This window comes from Poecile atricapillus, chromosome 14 (assembly GCF_030490865.1).
Source record: "Poecile atricapillus isolate bPoeAtr1 chromosome 14, bPoeAtr1.hap1, whole genome shotgun sequence".
NCBI lineage: Eukaryota > Metazoa > Chordata > Aves > Passeriformes > Paridae > Poecile > Poecile atricapillus.
In genome coordinates, this window is record NC_081262.1 from 14,696,550 (window position 1) to 14,714,122 (window position 17,573).

The following is a 17,573-nucleotide window of genomic DNA, read 5'->3' on the forward strand; positions in this document are numbered from 1 at the left end:
TCCTGCCTGCCCCGGGGGTTGTTTTGCTCTGGCAGAGCGCGGCGTTAATCATTAATTTCTGTCGCAAACACATTTAAAAGCCTCTTCTCTCCTTCACTGCCTGTAACTCGGCTGCCAACTGTCCCTTCCTGAGCCACAGCTTGGGGAGGCGCAGCCAAGTTTGGTGGCACTCCAGTGCAGCCCCCGCTGCGGGTTTATTTACCCTCGGGTGAAATGGTGAAAGGTAAACGCACCTGTGGTCATTTCCCATTTGCACTGGCATCCAAAGCTGCTGCCCAATGCCAGGAAGCAGCGACACTCAGCTTGCCCGAGGCTCTGCCCACATGGGGCTCCTGCCGTGCTCTGTGCCCGGCCTTGGCAGCCCACGGTGGAGGGCAGTGATGTGTGGAAGCCCCCAGCCCACGCTGGGAGTTTGCACGGTCGCTGTGGGAGCAGGTTGGAGGAAGAGAATCCCATCAGGGTTCACAAACCTGGGGCACACGTGGGAAAAGCAAGGGAAAAGCAAGTCCCCATGTGTTTGTCTTGCTCTTACACTCTTCCCTTTGCACCCACTCTGGCCCTTGATGCAGGCACAATTTGGGGTTAGAGGGATCTTTCCCTCATGAATGTAACCGTGGGGCTGCAGAGGACAGTGTGGTGAAGCCCCTGGAAGGAGCAGCCCCTTGTTCCCACATCCCCCATTCCCACAGTCCCTGCTCCCAAATCTCCCACATCCCCTGTTCCTACAGCCCCCATTCCCACATCCCCCATTCCCACAGTCCCTGCTCCCAAATCTCCCACATCCCCTGCTCCCACAGCCCCTCCTGCACAGCGCTGGACATTTCTGATCTGGTGTTTTTTGTGTGATTCTGCCCTGTCAGGGCAGTAGCAGCTCCACACCTTTCCCAACACATCCAGGCCAGGATCCTCCCTGAATGTATCCAACATTGAGCCAGGCACATGATCCGTGCGAGGTAAACAAGCTGGGGCAGAGCTGTTTAATGCTAATATGTGACTACAGGGAGGGGAAACCCAGCTTCCCAGCTATTCCACACCCCCCTTCCCCAGATTTAAACAACCAGAGTGGATCTCCACATGCAGAACAGAGGGCACCATTCTGCCAGACTGGTTCAGTTTTGGCCAGTGCCACTTCTCCAGGGTTCCTAAGCTGGTGCTCTTCCTTCTCTGCCCATCAAACCCACCATCATAATGGGGATGTCAGAACAAATTCCTGGCTGATGAGTCAGGAAAGTGGCCCTTGGATGGGCTGGGAACATCACACATCACTTTCTAGGTCACCAGGGTGGTGATCCACAGTTGCCCTCCAAGGACTATCGGTGGTGGGCAGTGTCCCACCAAGCACCCAGGTTGTCACCACCGTGTCTGCCTGATGCCACCCTCAAAAGATGTGCCAGAATTTGGTGGGACACGAATTCAGCAGCAACACAGCACAGAGGACAGCACGAGCCATGCAAAGACACAAAGAGCAACTGCTGGGGACAAGCCTTCTCCCAGTGGGAATAGCCAGGTTCTGTCTCCTGGAGGAGACCAGCTTTGACATCTGGTGGGTACCCAAGGGCTGCACATGTCGCCTGTGCTCACTCATTCCCTGTGCTCAGGCCAGGCAGTGGAGCCAAGCGAGTCCCCAGCTGAGAGACAGATGATAGCACCCCCAGCTCACACTGATAGTGAATTTATTGGAATATCTCACATGCAGGAACCAAGGAGATGATTTCTGGAGCAAGTTAAACAATGGCAGATTAATACAGTTGTCTCGTCCTTAACGGAAACACTCTACTTGAATACAGCGATGTTTTAGTGTTGGGTTTCTCTGCTTTTTGTGTATTTTGTTTCTCTTTACATAGTCAATCTCTTTAAACAGTTATGTCCCTTTTCTCCCGCTACCCCATTCCCAAACAAAAAAATATCCAGTATCTTCAGTAAATAAATATTATCCACTTTTATCTGGAAAGCCTACAGCTGTAATATACAGAGAAGCTATTACACAGGTTACGTTTGTAGGGTTAACAACAGCTCATAGGAACATGTAGGGAATGAGGAGCTCGTACTCATAAAAACACGGAGCAGGGTGGGAATTTTGGAGTAGTGGATTTGCCATGGGCTAAAGAGAACCAGCAGCAGAGCTCGGTGCTGCTGAGTGCCAGCTGGCTTTTGGTGATACACAGCCTCACCTCTCTCCAGGTGAGGAGGAGGAGGTGTGCAGAACCTGGGCTGGGAGCAGGCAGGCACAGCCTGCTCCGGAGGCTGCGGTTTGGGATGGACGGGTGGAAGGTGCTGTGTGGGCACCTCGCCTCCTTGGCTGGTGGGAGCCCACAGCAGCGGAAGGGTTACCTCCAACACAGCTCTAAATCCACTCACTGCTTCACTAATTCCATAAAAATAACTGTTCTGAGCTGTTTTTTTCCAGGGGAGGCTCCGCAAGGCTTGTGGTCAGCCCTGAGGAGGTAAACAATGACGGAGCTGGATGGGGATGGACAGGGATGGAGATAGCACAAGCAGTTCCCACTCCAGGGCTCCCAGCACCCACAGGAGACTCAACAACTCACCAGATGAAACAGAGTGTTGGAAATCCATCCTGTTTGCTCTCCTGGGCTGCACATCCTGTCCCTGTAGGGGATATCAGGAGAGCAGGGAACAGAGGAGCAGGGTCAGGCTGTGCTGGCTGGGAGCTCCTGCATGGAGGGACCATCACCCCTGCCCTGGGCCTGAAACCACGGCCTGGATCTGTTCTTCCACCACTGGAGGGAAACATCTCGCCACCACAGCCAGCTCCCAGCCCTCCATGTCAAAGTGGAAACAGCCAGTGTATCCCATCAGAAAATGCTGGATGAAGTCAAACAAACAAATAAAAAAATCCTTCAGCTTGGAGGTGCAAGACCAGCCCTGGGGATGACAGAGCTGGTTTGATCAGCACATCCCAGAGATGGAGGCTGTGATAATCAGAAGGGAAAAGGTATGTTGGAGGCTACGTGAGGGTCCCAGTATGGACCAGTTTCAGCGTTTACACTGTTCCCTTTAAGAGACACCGTGCTACGTTTTTATGAGCAGTTCTCCTATGAGCCTTACCTACACCCTAAACATCCTAAATGTTTGTACAGCACATTGTTATCTATTACACCTGTCAAAGATGCAGCTGAAATCTACACAGAACAGTTAAAAAAACCAAAACAAAACCCAAAGGATATATTTAAATAGAAACCATTGATTCCTTACATCTCAGCACATGAAGAATTAACATAAGAGGTTAAAAAACACACTGGAAAGAAAATATATAGACAAAATAAATATTTTAACCTAGAATAGGGCACGATTAGAACTTACAAAGGACCCCGAGAATAATTTAGTGTCGTTGAGTGTCAAGCTGTGATTCCTAAGATGCCTAGAAAGCGCTGGGATGTTATTTCTTATGGAAAGTGGATCAGGCTGCAGCTCCATCCCTGTTCTCGCAGGAGCCACGCGAGTCCTCTGCCCACTTGCACAGAGGAAGCACTTAAGAGTGAAAGCGAGGAAGGATAAATTGAGAAGTTGGTCTCCTGAAGTGGAAAGCCCCTTCCCTTTCCCTCAAACAGTTCCCACTGCTCTGGTTTTCAGCAGACCACAAGAGGACAGGGAAGATGAGAGATCCTGATACAGGACATTTGGGAAGCTCTAGCGTAGCTCTTGTATTTGTTAAAGAAGGTTTGGGCTAAACCACCTGTTCTGCCACACGCTGTTCCCTTTGGTGCTTCCAGCCCTGAGAGACAAGTGTGGTGGATCTGGGCTCCAAATCCATCCCAGGTCTTTCCAAAAGTACATTTCCTCCCAAGGAAGGCATCTCCTGGGAGCTGCCCTACTTCCAGCAAAGCCACCACTTGTGCTGGTGGCGCCTGCCACTCCCTGCAAGCAGTGCCACGGCTTTCCAGAGGATAATTCACAGTGTCAGCAGGGACCACAGGTTGCCTGGGGCTGCACACACCGAAAGAGCCCCCTGAGCTCTGCCAACACACACTCTGTATTTTCCCCCCAGCCCCAGCCTTCTCATTCCACCTCTTTTCCTCCCAGCTGGAGAGATCAACCACCGACAGCTCTGCAGAATCTTCCAGAAAGGGACCAGATTCTCCCTAAAGCAACACCTTGGAGGTCACAGGACAAGTTTAATGTGACAGAAAAAAGCCTTAAAAAGCACACTTCCCCAGCACCTTTTGGCTGAGGGGTGGGGGATGAAGGGCCAGCACAGCTGCAGCAGTGGGACGCTGCAGGGGCTCGGTGACATCCGTGCCACTCTGCACCATCTGACAGTGTCCCCATGCCTGAGCAATGCGATTATCTCCTCTGGCTTGGCAGGGAAGCTGGATTAACATGCTTAGAATCACCTGATGTGGCCATTTACAGGGTCAATGTGTTTCAAGGATTTAGAAGAGAAAATTCACACTTTTAACACCCACAGAGCCTTCTGCATTGACAGGAATACCAGCAATTCATTCTGTGCTGGCAAAACTGCTCAGGCGATCACCGGACACCGTCTGAAATCAAATCAGCGTTGCCACAGAAGTTTCCTCAGGTTTCTGGGGACTGGTGGCCACATCTGACGTGTTGCAGCAAGCTGGCAGTGCCAATCCCTGAGCATTAGGCTCACCTTGTGTTGAGCAGTGGGGGCAGTGGGTGAGAGCAGGAGGGTGCAATGCAGCTGAGGCAGGCTGTTCCATTAGCCACGGAGAAGATGGAACTGGAGAAAGCCTCTGCAGACCCACACAGAAGGGCTTCAACTGGAGAGAGGGCCAGCAAGTGGGGAGAAAAGCTTGATCCTCAAGTTATCTCCATTTTTAAACTGGTTTCCCTGTCCATTTGTAAGCTGTGCTACACAGAGCAGTGATGAGGTGTCACATCAGCACAGAGGGGTGGCAGGACAGCCTTGCCTGGGCCCAGCTACATATAGAGGGATCCTGGAAGAGGCTGCAGGCAGGGCAGGACAGATGAGACGATGAGCAGGGAGAACACAGACTGAAACCTGACCTGGGACGGCCTGGAAATCCTGCACCAAACAATGTTTCCCTTCAAAGATTAATGTGTCCGCTGTCAAAGTCCATCAGCGCTGCAATCAGGCATTTGGTAACAGGCTTTGTGTGTCACAACGTCCCAAAGGGGGTGGTCCTCAGAGAGAATGGTATGGGCTGATAAAATGCTATGCTCAGATAAAAGCTTCTATCACTTGGCCTAGAACAACTTTCAAGAGAGCTTGACACACATCAGCATCCCGGGAAGCTCAGACATGTCAGGTCAGAAGGAGGTTGCCTAAGCCAAGGAACACCCTGAGGAAGAGGGGCTGGAGCCTGCTGCCTGCACGGGTGTTTAGCTGATAAAGTGCCTCTCTGTCAGGATGGGAGATTCTCCTGCCATGCACTGCTCAGCTCTCTCTTTGATCCTGCCATCCTGCGCCACTGGCTTCCTCCCAAGGAACACGCTGGGGGATGCGGCGATGGCTGGAGCTGCCTGCTCCAGCTCTGCCTGTCAGCTCAGCAAGGCAGGCACACATGCTGGAATCCCTTCTGGCAGCCCCAGAGGAGCAGGAATCCTGGCCATGCCTCTGGCAAGCAAGGGAATATGCTTGTTTGCACAGAGACTGCAGCCCCGTAGGAGCCGGGAGCTAATGAAGGGCAGAGGGATCAAAGGACATTCCAGAAATTACAAATAGCACGGTCACAATCATTTCAACACTTTCTCAGGCCTAAAACTGGAAGGAAATGAGGAGTTTCACCTCCAGCACTGGCTGGCAGGGCTAATCCCTCCATGGTAACCATCTCCCTCAGCATTCCATACAAACCTCTGAGGTTTGCCTCTTTTCCTCATCCCTACCCCCAGGAACCAGCGTGTCTATCCTACCAGGCATGGCAGGGAATCCAGGAAGCTCAGTTCACACCCAATGCATGAGCAAGTCCCATCCATCTGCATGGGTGTTTACACCAAATGCAGAGCTCTACAGTCACCAAAGAAGGAATCTAAGGTAAGGAGAAAATAACTGAGCTATTTTAAAAGGCAAACACACCAGGAAAATTCCTGTGTGAGAACGGTTTCCCAAAGAGCAAGGTGCTTCCCATGCCATTGTTACAGCAGCCATTTAGCCCAGCATTTTCCATCCTTATCAACTGCCAGAGCTACTGGACATGGCCAACAGACTGCTTCAAATTAGAGCAAGCCCAGATAAAACACAAGGCAAAAAATACCCTGTGAGATTTAGAAATGAAACGCCACAGAAAGTGGGGAAAAGCGACCACCATATGGTACCAGGAGATGTGTGAGTGGGAGAGTAAAGGATTTTAACTTGTGAAGCACATGTTGAAAGGGGAACAGTTGTTCCTTGCTGTCGAATCCAACACGAAAGCCAATACATTAACATTTTATCTAAAAATAAAGACACACTCCTCCTGAACATTCCAGCTCAGTCAATTACATGCTGATTGACAGAGCCGTCTACTTGGCAGGACCTGCCTACAGAAGAGGATGATCCCTACATAAATTGAAGGGCAAGGCTGCTCTCTTCCCCCTGGGCTTTTGTTTCAGCCCAGTGTGACGTACTCGTGCATTCTGAAGGGGTTTTCAGCATCAAGAGCTGGTTTTGTGCAGCTGGGACAGGAAGGAGGGGATTAAGCGAGTGCTGGAGAATCGTGGTCTGGCAGGAATAGTGTTGGATTTAAATAGAAAGAGTCAGCTTGTGGGGGTGGATCACTTAGGGAGGGAGGGAAGGAGAAGCAAACTATGGAATGGGGGGGACGGGAGTCGTCGTTAGCCAAGGACTGTGGGAGGACAGAGTGGCCGTGCGGCGACATTCGCCGGCGGAGCACAGGGGCGGGAGAGCGGCTCCGCGCCGCCTTCACAGTGCAAACAGGGCATCCTCCGAGCGCTCCTGCTTTTTCCTGCTGGAAGGGTTTGTCGGAGGAGTGGGGGCTTCCAGGGGAGGGGATGGCAGATTGGGAACCATCTCCGCCGCTTTGGCTCGCTCTTCTAAAAATTTGTCAAACTCTGCAATGCAAAAACAGAAGGAAGACAGGTAAGAATGGGGGCCGTGGGTTTGGCCCCAGGGACAGAGGTTGGCAGGGGCTGAAATTCCAGGGCCTGGCATCCTGTCGGGCTGTGTTTGCAGGCACAAATACTGGTACAGCCTGACTTCCTCAGGAAAGGGTACAGCCGTCCTTGGAGACACCCGAGCTCAGGCAGCAGCTGGAATCAAACCCACACTATGCCACCGGCTGTGACAGAACCAGGGAAACATCATTCCAAAGGGCTGAGCAGCTTGGGGACACATTCCTGCTGGCACAAACACAGAGCACAGCCAAGGAAGATGGCAGGGAAGCACTTACAGCCAGGAGGGCTCCCCACACCATAAATATGAACCTTTTGCTGTGAAATGCTTTCCTCCCGCCTTTCTGAGCATGGAAGCATTTGCTGGGGAACATCAGGCTGGGAGAAGGGAGCATCTCAGCAGGGATCAGAGCAAATTCCATCTGAGCAATAACCTGAGAATGGCTCATAGCCACGGGCATCTCTGCTTACCTTCACTGGTCACTCCTTCTTCCAGTTCGGTGCCTTTCTGCAATAGGAACAAAAAGGCACGTGAGCACAGGCAGTGTTTCCCCTTCCCTGTCATCCCCTCCACCTTTAATACAACTGGACAGTTTCCACCACTTGTTTCCACATATTAACCACTGGAGCAGGGCGACCTGGGGAAATCACAGGGCTCCCACGTCGGGAGGCCAGTGGGGACTGACATTTCACTGCACTGCAGAGCAGGAGGGCGAGCACTGAGGTGCTTCTGAAGATTGCTGGTGGATAGCTAAGCTTTCCCTGTTGGATCTCAATGTCAGTCCAGTGCTGTTTCCTCTTCAGACAGTAATTCTGGTCCAAATCTGAGCTGTGTGAGTCATACATACACTGTACCAGATGGCATCTTTTCTGTCACACCATCCTTAAAAAAGTCAGGACTGTGGTTTGCATTGTGTCTTCAAGTAAAATGCATTTTTAGCTGACAAAGGACATGTGCAAAATTGTTTAGGGTCAACATTCCTCCTGTGAGAGTTTGTTTTAGGTTTCATACAAAAATATAGCAGCTTTCCTGTGTCCATGCTGTACAAAGACAAGACCAGGGTGAACTGGATGAAGGATACTGACAGCAGTTAATGTTTGTCCATCAGAATCAAAGGCTGGGAATGCCACAGGGTCACTGCATTTCCACCAGTTTGTGCAATTCAATGTGCACTTCAAATAAGGAAATTAAAAGTCCAGGGAAAGGCGTCCTTGTCAATCTAGCAGGATGTTTAAGATGGGTAAAAATACTGGTTGAAAATCTCATGTTGAAACTGCTTTGAAAAAGAAAAGTATTTGTCTATACTTGGTTTCTCTAGCAGGAGTGGCCTCACATTTTAGAGCCTGAGCTTCTCCTGGCTTCCTACTGCACTGAGGTTTCCAAAGGTTCACATAGCAGCCCCTTCACAGGCAGAGTTGTGTCCAGTGGACCCCAAGAAGGGTAAGGAAATAACAATTATCTAACCTTCAACTTCCTCGCCTGGGAAATAGAGAATTGAAATGAGCTGTTAACAGAACAAGGAGGAGGGGACCCAGAGTGAAAAACAAAAATCCAGTCCAAATTTTCACAGGCATCTCTCTGCTGCACCCACATAGGGTTGGAATGGGGACCCAGGGACATCCCCAGGCTTGCTCAGGCATTTCCAGGACACTTCTCTGCTTTGTTCCTTTTGAGCAAGTCTGTGCTGGGGATGACAGATGCACAGAGCTACCCCCATATCTCTCCATCAGATCTTCTCTCCCTCTAAATTAATTTAAATAGCAAAGGCAAAAGTTTATTGGTTAAGCAGAGTGGACATGCTACATTTACTGTATTTTTTTAACAAAATGAGGCCAGTTTGTAATTAAATTTGAAAGTGACTCCTGTACCGAGGCCTGACAAACCTACCTGCAGCTGGAACCCAGTGACATTTCAGAGACAGCCAGTCAGTCTGCCAAAATCAAACACTGAACCTGGAATGTGTTTAAGCACTTCAGGCACCTCTGGAGAGCTGGAGAATTTTCCTCCTTGCAGTAAAGCCAGCTCCTCCAGTGCCAGAGCACAGGGCTGACGTGCCAGAGCGTGCCTGCAGCTCTGCTTCCAGCTGAATCCCACAGCTCCCAGCTGGGAGCTGAGCAGGCAGCAGCAAGGGGCTGGGGGACACCCTAAGGGAATTGGGAGTTTCCTGCCTGAAGCTGGAAGAATGGAAGGAGATGATCCTTGGGGATATGGTGAGCTCAAGTTCAGTTCACTAAAACCATGTTTAAAAGAACAGTGTGAACACAACCCACCACCCACCCCCCAAAATGCACTTGGTTGATTTGAGTCATGCTTACACTGAAAAAAATCAAAACAGAATAAATGTGTAATAGCTGTATCCTGCTTAAACCAAATGTGTGCTGGGACAGCAAAACAAACTCCAGGGTGAAGGCAAAGCTACTTTTAGTTCTGCTTTCTGTTTGTTTGTTTAATAATTACCAGACAATAGCCATTTAGGAGAAAGTTATAAACATTGAAGAGAGATTGTTATAAATTTTTATAATTACTATTATGAAACATGTCAAGATTGCCTGCCAGTTTAACAAAGACATCTTGATTTGAAAGGAATCTAAGCCCTGATCCAGCATCTCTTAAAAGCACGCCTCAACATAAGTATGAACTTAGATCCTGTCTAAATAATGCAGCTTTAAACATGGACTTTAAGTCTGGTGCAGAAAAATTCAGGCCATATTTAATGCTTCCCTATTTGAGGATCAGAATCCCACGTTTTCTGGAACACATGCTATTCTGTGATGTTCACATGGAGAAGGGAAAATAAAACAGCTCAGAAAAAAAGTGTTTTGGTTGAATTGCTGAACACGACTCTGATTCCTCCTGCTTAGATATTCCCTTCAAAGGGAACCAAACTCTCTGCTTGGGAAGTTTCACTGCTTCCTGCTATGAGAAGTACCAGGAACTCAGCAATGCATTGAAAGTTACCCGTGCAAGTGAAAAATGAAAATATAAAGAGTCTCACCAAGTCGGTACTGAGCCACTCCTCAATGTCATCCATGACAGAGGACTGTGCAACAGGGATCTAGGGAGTGCAGCGAGAGAACAGCAAGGCAGGCAAAAACCAAAACACATCCACAATCATGGCCACAGAGCGATGGAAAACGCCAGAAATAAGATTAAAAACAAAACAAAAACAAAGATGTAAGATGTGCTGGAAAAAACAAAAAAAAAAAAAAAAAGCAACAAAATATAAATGGCATTTCAAATAAAGAAACAACTTGGAAAGGAAATTGTGAACAACAAGGCTAAAAAAAACAAGAGAAAGATTATGGGGAATGACGTGACTGGATGCCAGCGTAAGATGAGTAACTTCTCGACCACATATTAAAACCATCAAGATGGACTGATGATTCTAATCTTGATCGTGAAATGCTTTTAAGGGTAGAATACTGGATATCAGTTAGGTTTTGAAATGTTAAATTTACACCTTTTGTTTTTTTAAAATGGGTATTAGCCACAGTGAAAGGTTAGAAAAAAGAGGGGCTCACAGTCCTCAGGCAACACTCCTATGAAAACAATTTGGTTTTCCCCGCAGGTGGAGAAGTCAGAGCTCAGGGTACAGTCATGCTTCCTCCCAGATCCTCCTCCCACCACACCATCGAGCCCTGGCAAGCCTTGGCACAAGGGTTTAAAGCAAAACTTTCACAGTTCCCAGTTCCTGCTCCTCCGCCAAGGGTGACCCTCGGCAGCAGAGCCCAACGTGTATCAGTGCAAAGTGCAGAGTGTCAAAGGTGAGGGAGGAGGAAGAGGATGGGGCAGAGGAGGAGAGCACAGCCCCAGAGCTGCAGCAGGGCTCTCCAGAGCAGGTCAGGCTCCAGGGACAGTTTAACACACAGACATGGAAGGTTTGCCTCTGCCCCTGCAGGGGAACTGGTCACAATTCTGGTGTGATTGCAACAGGCAGCACAGAGGCAGCTGAAGGGCAGAGATTTCACACAGTGCTAAGGGTAACTGGGTCAGCAAAGGGAAATTACTGAGTATTAGGTGTAGAATTTCCTGACTTAACTACACTCCTTAAATACAACAGAGGCCTGCCGAGGTAAACAGGAAAACACCACAATAGATCTAGTAAGGACAACCTGAAAAATAGTTGGAAAACAATGTTAGACATGCGAGTTCCAGGCCAGGGCAGTGGGGCTGGCAGGGAGGAGACCTGGCACTCTTAGAGGGACTCTCCTAGACAGAAAAGGTGTCAGGGGCTCTCCACAGCTTTGTCTGAAGTATCTAACAGGAATCACCCGCCCTGGAAGTGATGAAAATCCCTGTGGATGTGGTGCTTCAGGACATGGCTTAGTTGTGGCCCTGGCAGTGGTGGGTTAATGGTTTGACTTGATGGTCTTGGAGGTCTTTTCCAACCTTAATGACTCTGTGATTCAATAAGAAGAGCTGGAAGAGGCTCTGCAGATGCATTTTCTGGGAGGTGAAGTTTTCTCAGGCACTTCTAGCAGAGGAAAATCGACAGATGCTGGATCACAGAGGCTGAGGCTTTTTAGCAAAGCTCCTCAGGGATTTTTTCACAGATTCAAGTGGCCATTTGTACTGAGGAGGCCAGTTAAGACCTTGCTTGAGGTGAGGTGTGCTAAAGTGGGTTAGTTGTGTCAAAGAACTGGAAATCCAGAACTCAATCCAAAGCATTTCCCCCAAAGAGCAGCACCAGGAAGGTGGCCAGGTTCTGACTTGACAGGTGGTTGGACAAAGTGACAATTCCTGGGATCAGAGGTACAAGGTGTCATTTTGCTTCCAGCAAATTCATAAAGATCCCAAACAGAAAATAAATTCCTGTAGTTTCCTCTGGAATGGGCTGGATTTAGGATAACTGCCCCTTTCTAATTTTCTGCATCATGCACACACAATGTGAGCTGAAGCTACTCACAAGGGAACAGCTCTAAGAACTTTCCAACATGTTCCTTCCCAAGGCCAAGTTGCATTTTGTAAAACTGTCTCCTTGGTTTAACAGCTTTATAAAATATTGGCTTCAGAGATATAAAGTAATGGATTTATTCAGTCTACAGCAACCTAAAGCCTACTGTGGAAGTTGAATTGCTGCCTCTCTCCTGTGTTGCTTAACCTGCATGCACAAGGTAACACTGTGGAAGGTGCAGCCTCTGAGCTGTTGCTTGGTTTGCAGCTCAGAAAGATGCTTATGTTTCTCTAAGGATAAGAATATGTGCATGGAAGGGAGGAGGAAAATAGCTGGTTTATTTTTCCTTTTCTGTGAATAAAATTTACAGGAACACAGGAGGCTCCCAGAGAGCTAGAGAGGGATTTTAGATAAGGGTCTGCAGTGACAGGACCAGGAGAAATGGCTTCAAGCTGAAAGAGGGTGGATTTAGATTAGATATTAGAAGAGATTATTCCCTATGAGGGTGGGGAGGTTGCCAGAGAAGCTGTGTTTGTCCCATCCCTGAAAGTGTTCTCCACATCCAGGTTGGATGGGGCTTGGAGCAGCCTGGGATAGTGGAAGGTGTCCCTGCCCATGGCAGCAGGTTGGAATGAGATGAGCTTTTTTCCCCAACCCAAACCATTCCAGGATTTTATGATTTTATGAATATAAGAGCAGCTGTTCTAAAAAGTGTGGCAGTACTGTGTCCCTGTATTAGAAGGAACAGCATCTCAAATCTTGGTTATCCTGAAAACACGACAGATGACTGCTCAAGCACTGAGTTCCTGAGAATCACAGGACTCTTGAATTTGCAGAAGTCCTCGAAGAGCAGCTCAGCAGAACAAGAGTTTGTGCTGTGGTGTTTCGTAAGAATTTTAAAAAATGAAAGAAAAAAAAAGCAAAAAAGGGAATTCTACTTTCAGCTAGAGCTAGTTACAACAAACAAACAAAGCCCTCAGAAGTGCAAGAGCACTTCTTGCAGAGAAGCAGACAAAGCTGTAAGGTAAACATCTGAGTGTGTCAGCTGTTTTCTATTCAGCACTGACCTTTTAAAAAGCTTCCCCTGTCTCCCAGAGCACCCACAGAAGTGCTGAGGGTCTGTATCTATTTGCTCCTTCCATGCTCAGCTTCCAGTTTATTTCCCTCAGACTCTGAGCCCCATTTCCTCATAAAACACGGGTTACATGTGTCAGGTTTAATTTGTTCAAGAATAAAGATGGAGGAAACTCTCAAAGAGCAACTGGAAGTTTTAAATTATTTTAATGATAACATTGTACCATTCATTTTTCATTTTAATCTGACCATACAGAGAAGCTCAGTTTTTGCCAGTCACTTGGGTACTTGGCAGGTCTTCCCCTTTCAGAAGCCCTAAACTGAAAAATGCGCAGGGGAATTTTGTTATAACTAATCCCTAAATTCCAACAGGGGCTATGTAAAAATAAATTAACTAGTTTACACATTAAAAAAAGACAGCAGTTTCTGGGAACAAGCAGCAGTGGCAGCCACAGACTACATGGAAAAAACTCTGGAATGGGACACTCTTGTTGATAGTTTGATTATGCAAACTTCCATGGTCTAGTGAAGCTCTCAGTCTTGGCAAGAGAGCTCCCCAGATAGTCAGTGTTGGCTGCAAGAGCTGATTGTAAAAAAGATATTGTGAATTTTATTTTTTTTTAAGTCTATACTTAAAGTAAATGGAAATTAAGTCACAAAATATTTTTGGATACTTTAAGTAACTGGCTTTAATTAAAAGTTGGGCTGATTGTTTAAATTCCTTTTTTATTTAGTCTTTGGAAAATCCTACAGATGGGATCATCTCAACAGTCCTGAAAGGGAAATGGAAATGAGGGTTGGAAGAACAAAAGTGAGTGTTCAATCCCACAAAACCCACAGGAACCTGGAATTGAAGTTCCTACTTATCTAAGTTAGATTGTGTTGATGTTCTCACTAGCAATCAAAAGCCAAAGAGTATTGCCAATATATTTCCTCAGAAGTCATAAAATCCAATATTCTACCCTTAAAAAGACAGTTTAAGGTTATTATTATCACATTTTATTTCTATTAAAAATGATCCCACTGGAAAAGAAGCAGGTATGAAATGACAATTCAGGTCTCTGGGTGAGCTCATTAATGTTCTTAAAATGTTTAACAAGGTTTATGCTAATTGTTGCTAGACTACTGCCTTGTAATAGCTTAGTTAATTCCACTTATTTCTAGATGTTTAACAAAGCTGACACCAGTTCTTGGTTAGTTGCTACTCACACCCCCTCGTTGGTTAGCAGTAGTAAAGGTCTGTCATTCCTACAGCAGCACTAGGAGCACTCTAGCAGGCTACTCCAGCTTACTACTACAGCCTTACCATCTATTTAAAGCTGTTGTGATCTTGAAATAGCTGCTTGGCCTCAATATTAGAACACTCTTGACTTTAGGTGTAAGGATTAAATTAACTCCTTGGTTCCCCATAGCTGTGTTTCCGTACTGGGGAGCTCGGCTGCAGAGCCTGTTGTGCCCGTACAATAACCAGCCCAGCTGGATGTGACAGGCGTGTGCAGACAGTGCCAGCCCTCGCTGACACGGGGCACTGGGATGTGCTCTGAAAAAACACCACGGCTGGGTAAGGAGACCCCCGTGGTCTTGGGCTAAGGGAAAGCACCTGCTTGCCTTCAAGAGGGAGAGGGGTCCCACCAGATGGAAGAAATGAGATCTTCACGTGTCTGTTTTGGGGTTTATCCGCAATTCAAGCGCTTCAGTCTCTAAGAAGATGTTATTCAACAGTATCACGTTACCCAAGTCATTTCCACATCTCAGATCCTATCTCCCTCTTGAAGGCACATAGCAGCATCCCACTTGGTTACTAATTAACAGAGGTTTCATTTAATCTTTACTCACCTATCTTCCCTGCAAAGAAGGCTCTCCTCTCTAGCCAGGCATGCTGCTGGCGGTCAAGATAGAATGCTGAGTGGTGTTCACATCACTTCCTGTGAATCCTGGTTCAGTTTCATCCTTCCCCTGCCACTGTCCCAGTTAATGTCCTGACATGGTGGCTTAAGCAACACCTGCTTCTCACTTTCATAACAAATAATCCATTTGGCATGTGAGTGGGTTGACTGATTTTTCTAAGAAAGGAATATATGAATGCAAATCTCAATAGCTGTCCAATCGCATGAGAAGGGAACTGAGACCTGAACTAAAACATGGCTCTGTGGTAAAGTCTGTGCCTAAATGCTGCTGCTGTGGAGCCTTGTGTGAGACCTGCATGGCAAAACCCTGACCTCATGCTGCAGACAGATCTGTCACTGGAACAGCTCACCTCCCATCCCTCACACATATGAAAACCAGAAACATTTTCTCTACTTTAGTTTTGTAGGTAGAGCTGGGATGGATAAAAGTGTGGCTTGTGTCTGTCTCCACGGTTCTGGCATCATCTTGATGGCAGAACTGAGCCACAGGTTAACTGGAAACAAGAACAACGCTGCCAAATTCACTGCGAGAGGAGAGCCAGAGACTGCAAAGGTGTGTGGTGAACTGGGATGCAAAGAAATGGAGTGGGAAGGACTCAACCCAAAGCTGAAATGTATCACAGTTTGTACAGAACAATGTCAGGTCGTGAGGGATGTGAGAACCACTCTGGCAGGTGGGGAGTTCCTTTTGAGTGGTCTCAGTGTTGTACAGGCACAGGGAACAGCAGGGTCAGCTCACCCCTTTCCTCCTCATCAAAGTACAAAAAGTCCCCCACAGAATGGGCACATCAAATTCACACCTGGGATTCTAGCTACCCACTGGCATTGTAAATGCTACAGGTCATATTAATAAATACTGTTAAGAACTACGGCCAGTTAAGAGAGAAACAGAGTTAATGATTAGTTTAGTTTTATTTAAGGTATTTCTCTCTCATATTTAGCATACAAACACGGTGACAGGTTTGTAAGAGCAGCGACTGGTTGGACAGCCAGGCCCCCTTCCCTCCCCAAATCCATATGCCTCCATGAATGCTGCAGTATCCTTTTTCCAGACTGAATAACCACAAGCCAATGAAGGAATATGCTGTTTGCTTTTTTAATAAAGCAGTGGTGTGAGTGGTGTGAACAGCAGGGGTGCCGATTTCATGCTTCCCCGCTCTTGTAAACAGTGGAAAGGCAAAGAAGAGGAACTAACTCAATCACTGGATTATTCATTATGGATGAACATCTAACAGTGGCACAGCACATCCCTGGCTGCAACAGAGCCACCGAACAGCGAGAGCTCTGTGAGCCACAGTCAACAGTACCAGAGGCAAAGCTGATACTGCTGCTCATTTTACAGCTTTTCACTCTCACCTTGTGAGCTGTGGGTGTCTGACAGCACCAAAATGACACCCTGGCTCCCAGGGACAGGTACCCACAGTGGGCTTACCCACGTGTGTGAGCAGGCATGGAGCTGCTTTTGTGCAGGCAGATACAGTCCCATCATTGTGTGTGCAAACTTCTGCCAAATTTCTAAACTGGCCCTGAGAAATAATCTGGATTAGCCCTAGATCCAGAAGAATAAATGCAAGTGTTTCATGGAGTAGATACTGCACACTCTGGATTTTCTAAACTTTGAATTTTCTGGGATGTTTCTCTTTTTTAGGCACTGGAAAGCTTAATCAGGGCTTTCCCTGGAGTGAGACATTCCTGCTCCATGGGCTTCCTGGTGCCCAGCCCCACAGGCTGCACTACCAGCACACCCCAGAGCAAACAAAATTCTCCATGCACCTCTCTCAACTCGCCTGCAGCCAGGACTGTCTCAGGAGGATTTTCTGCAGTTAGGTCACATTATTGGTACTAATCTCAAACACTTAAAATGATGGATTACATCATCCAAAAAAATGGTCTTAGAACTTGGCTTTAAGGTATAGCTGAGGCTATTTTCCCCTTCTTCTGGCTTCTGCACCTAAAGCAGGCTTTGAACTTCTCTTTGCAAACACATTGATGAAGGACAACTTCAAACAAGGTCAGAATGTGCACAGGTTCAGTGATCTTCAGAAGCCTGATTTTATCAAGGCACTGGCATCACCAGACACAGGAATTAAATCCTTAAAGCCAGAAACACTATTGTACCCCTACTGGAGTCTGATTCCTAATGGCACTGGGGTTGAAGATGTCAATCTGGGCAGCAGTTCTCCCATTCCATTTCTTGCATAAAGAGTGATCCCTACATTACTCAATTCAACTACATATGGTCCTACAACCTCCCTGTGTTTATTCCAGACCATGAAGCTAAGCACTACCAGAAAAGGCTGCTTTACAGACACATAACAAGTGTTCTCTTTATGAATAAGATCCATGAGACTTGTGTTTATCCCTTGAAAAGTGGATACTGCATAAATAAATCAAGACAGTAGAAGGAACCAACTGGATCCCCAGGCCTCTTCTGAAGGTGACGTGGGATCCTACAAATGATTCGGTTGTTTACAGGTCTTTGTGCTGTATAAACCAGAAATTGGTGCAAATCTTTCCCTTTGCCCCAGGTAATGATCTAGGTGGGAAATAAACTCCTTGTACTGTCCGATTTCAAGCGGTTCAATAGGGCAGGACGAGAGGTGAACAGAGGATGGTTATTCTGGGTCAGGGACTGGGGTGG

At 47.4% G+C, this 17,573-nt stretch overlaps 1 protein-coding gene across 3 annotated transcripts in view; it reads right to left on the minus strand.

Moving 5' to 3' along the window:
• Positions 1–1,656: 1,656 nt before the first annotated feature.
• The window catches only part of TOM1L2 (target of myb1 like 2 membrane trafficking protein), a 56,657-nt gene continuing 40,740 nt past the window's right edge, over positions 1,657–17,573 (minus strand). For 2 of the 3 annotated variants that reach the window (XM_058849454.1, XM_058849452.1), the window contains 3 exons: positions 10,053–10,112; positions 7,528–7,564; positions 1,657–6,996 (listed from right to left, as the gene is read on the minus strand). In XM_058849454.1, the coding sequence (XP_058705437.1) occupies positions 6,848–6,996; positions 7,528–7,564; positions 10,053–10,112 (246 nt within the window). In that variant the 3' untranslated portion in view covers positions 1,657–6,847. The remainder of the gene's footprint in view (positions 6,997–7,527; positions 7,565–10,052; positions 10,113–17,573) is intronic. The other variant, XM_058849453.1, reaches the window with a different exon arrangement.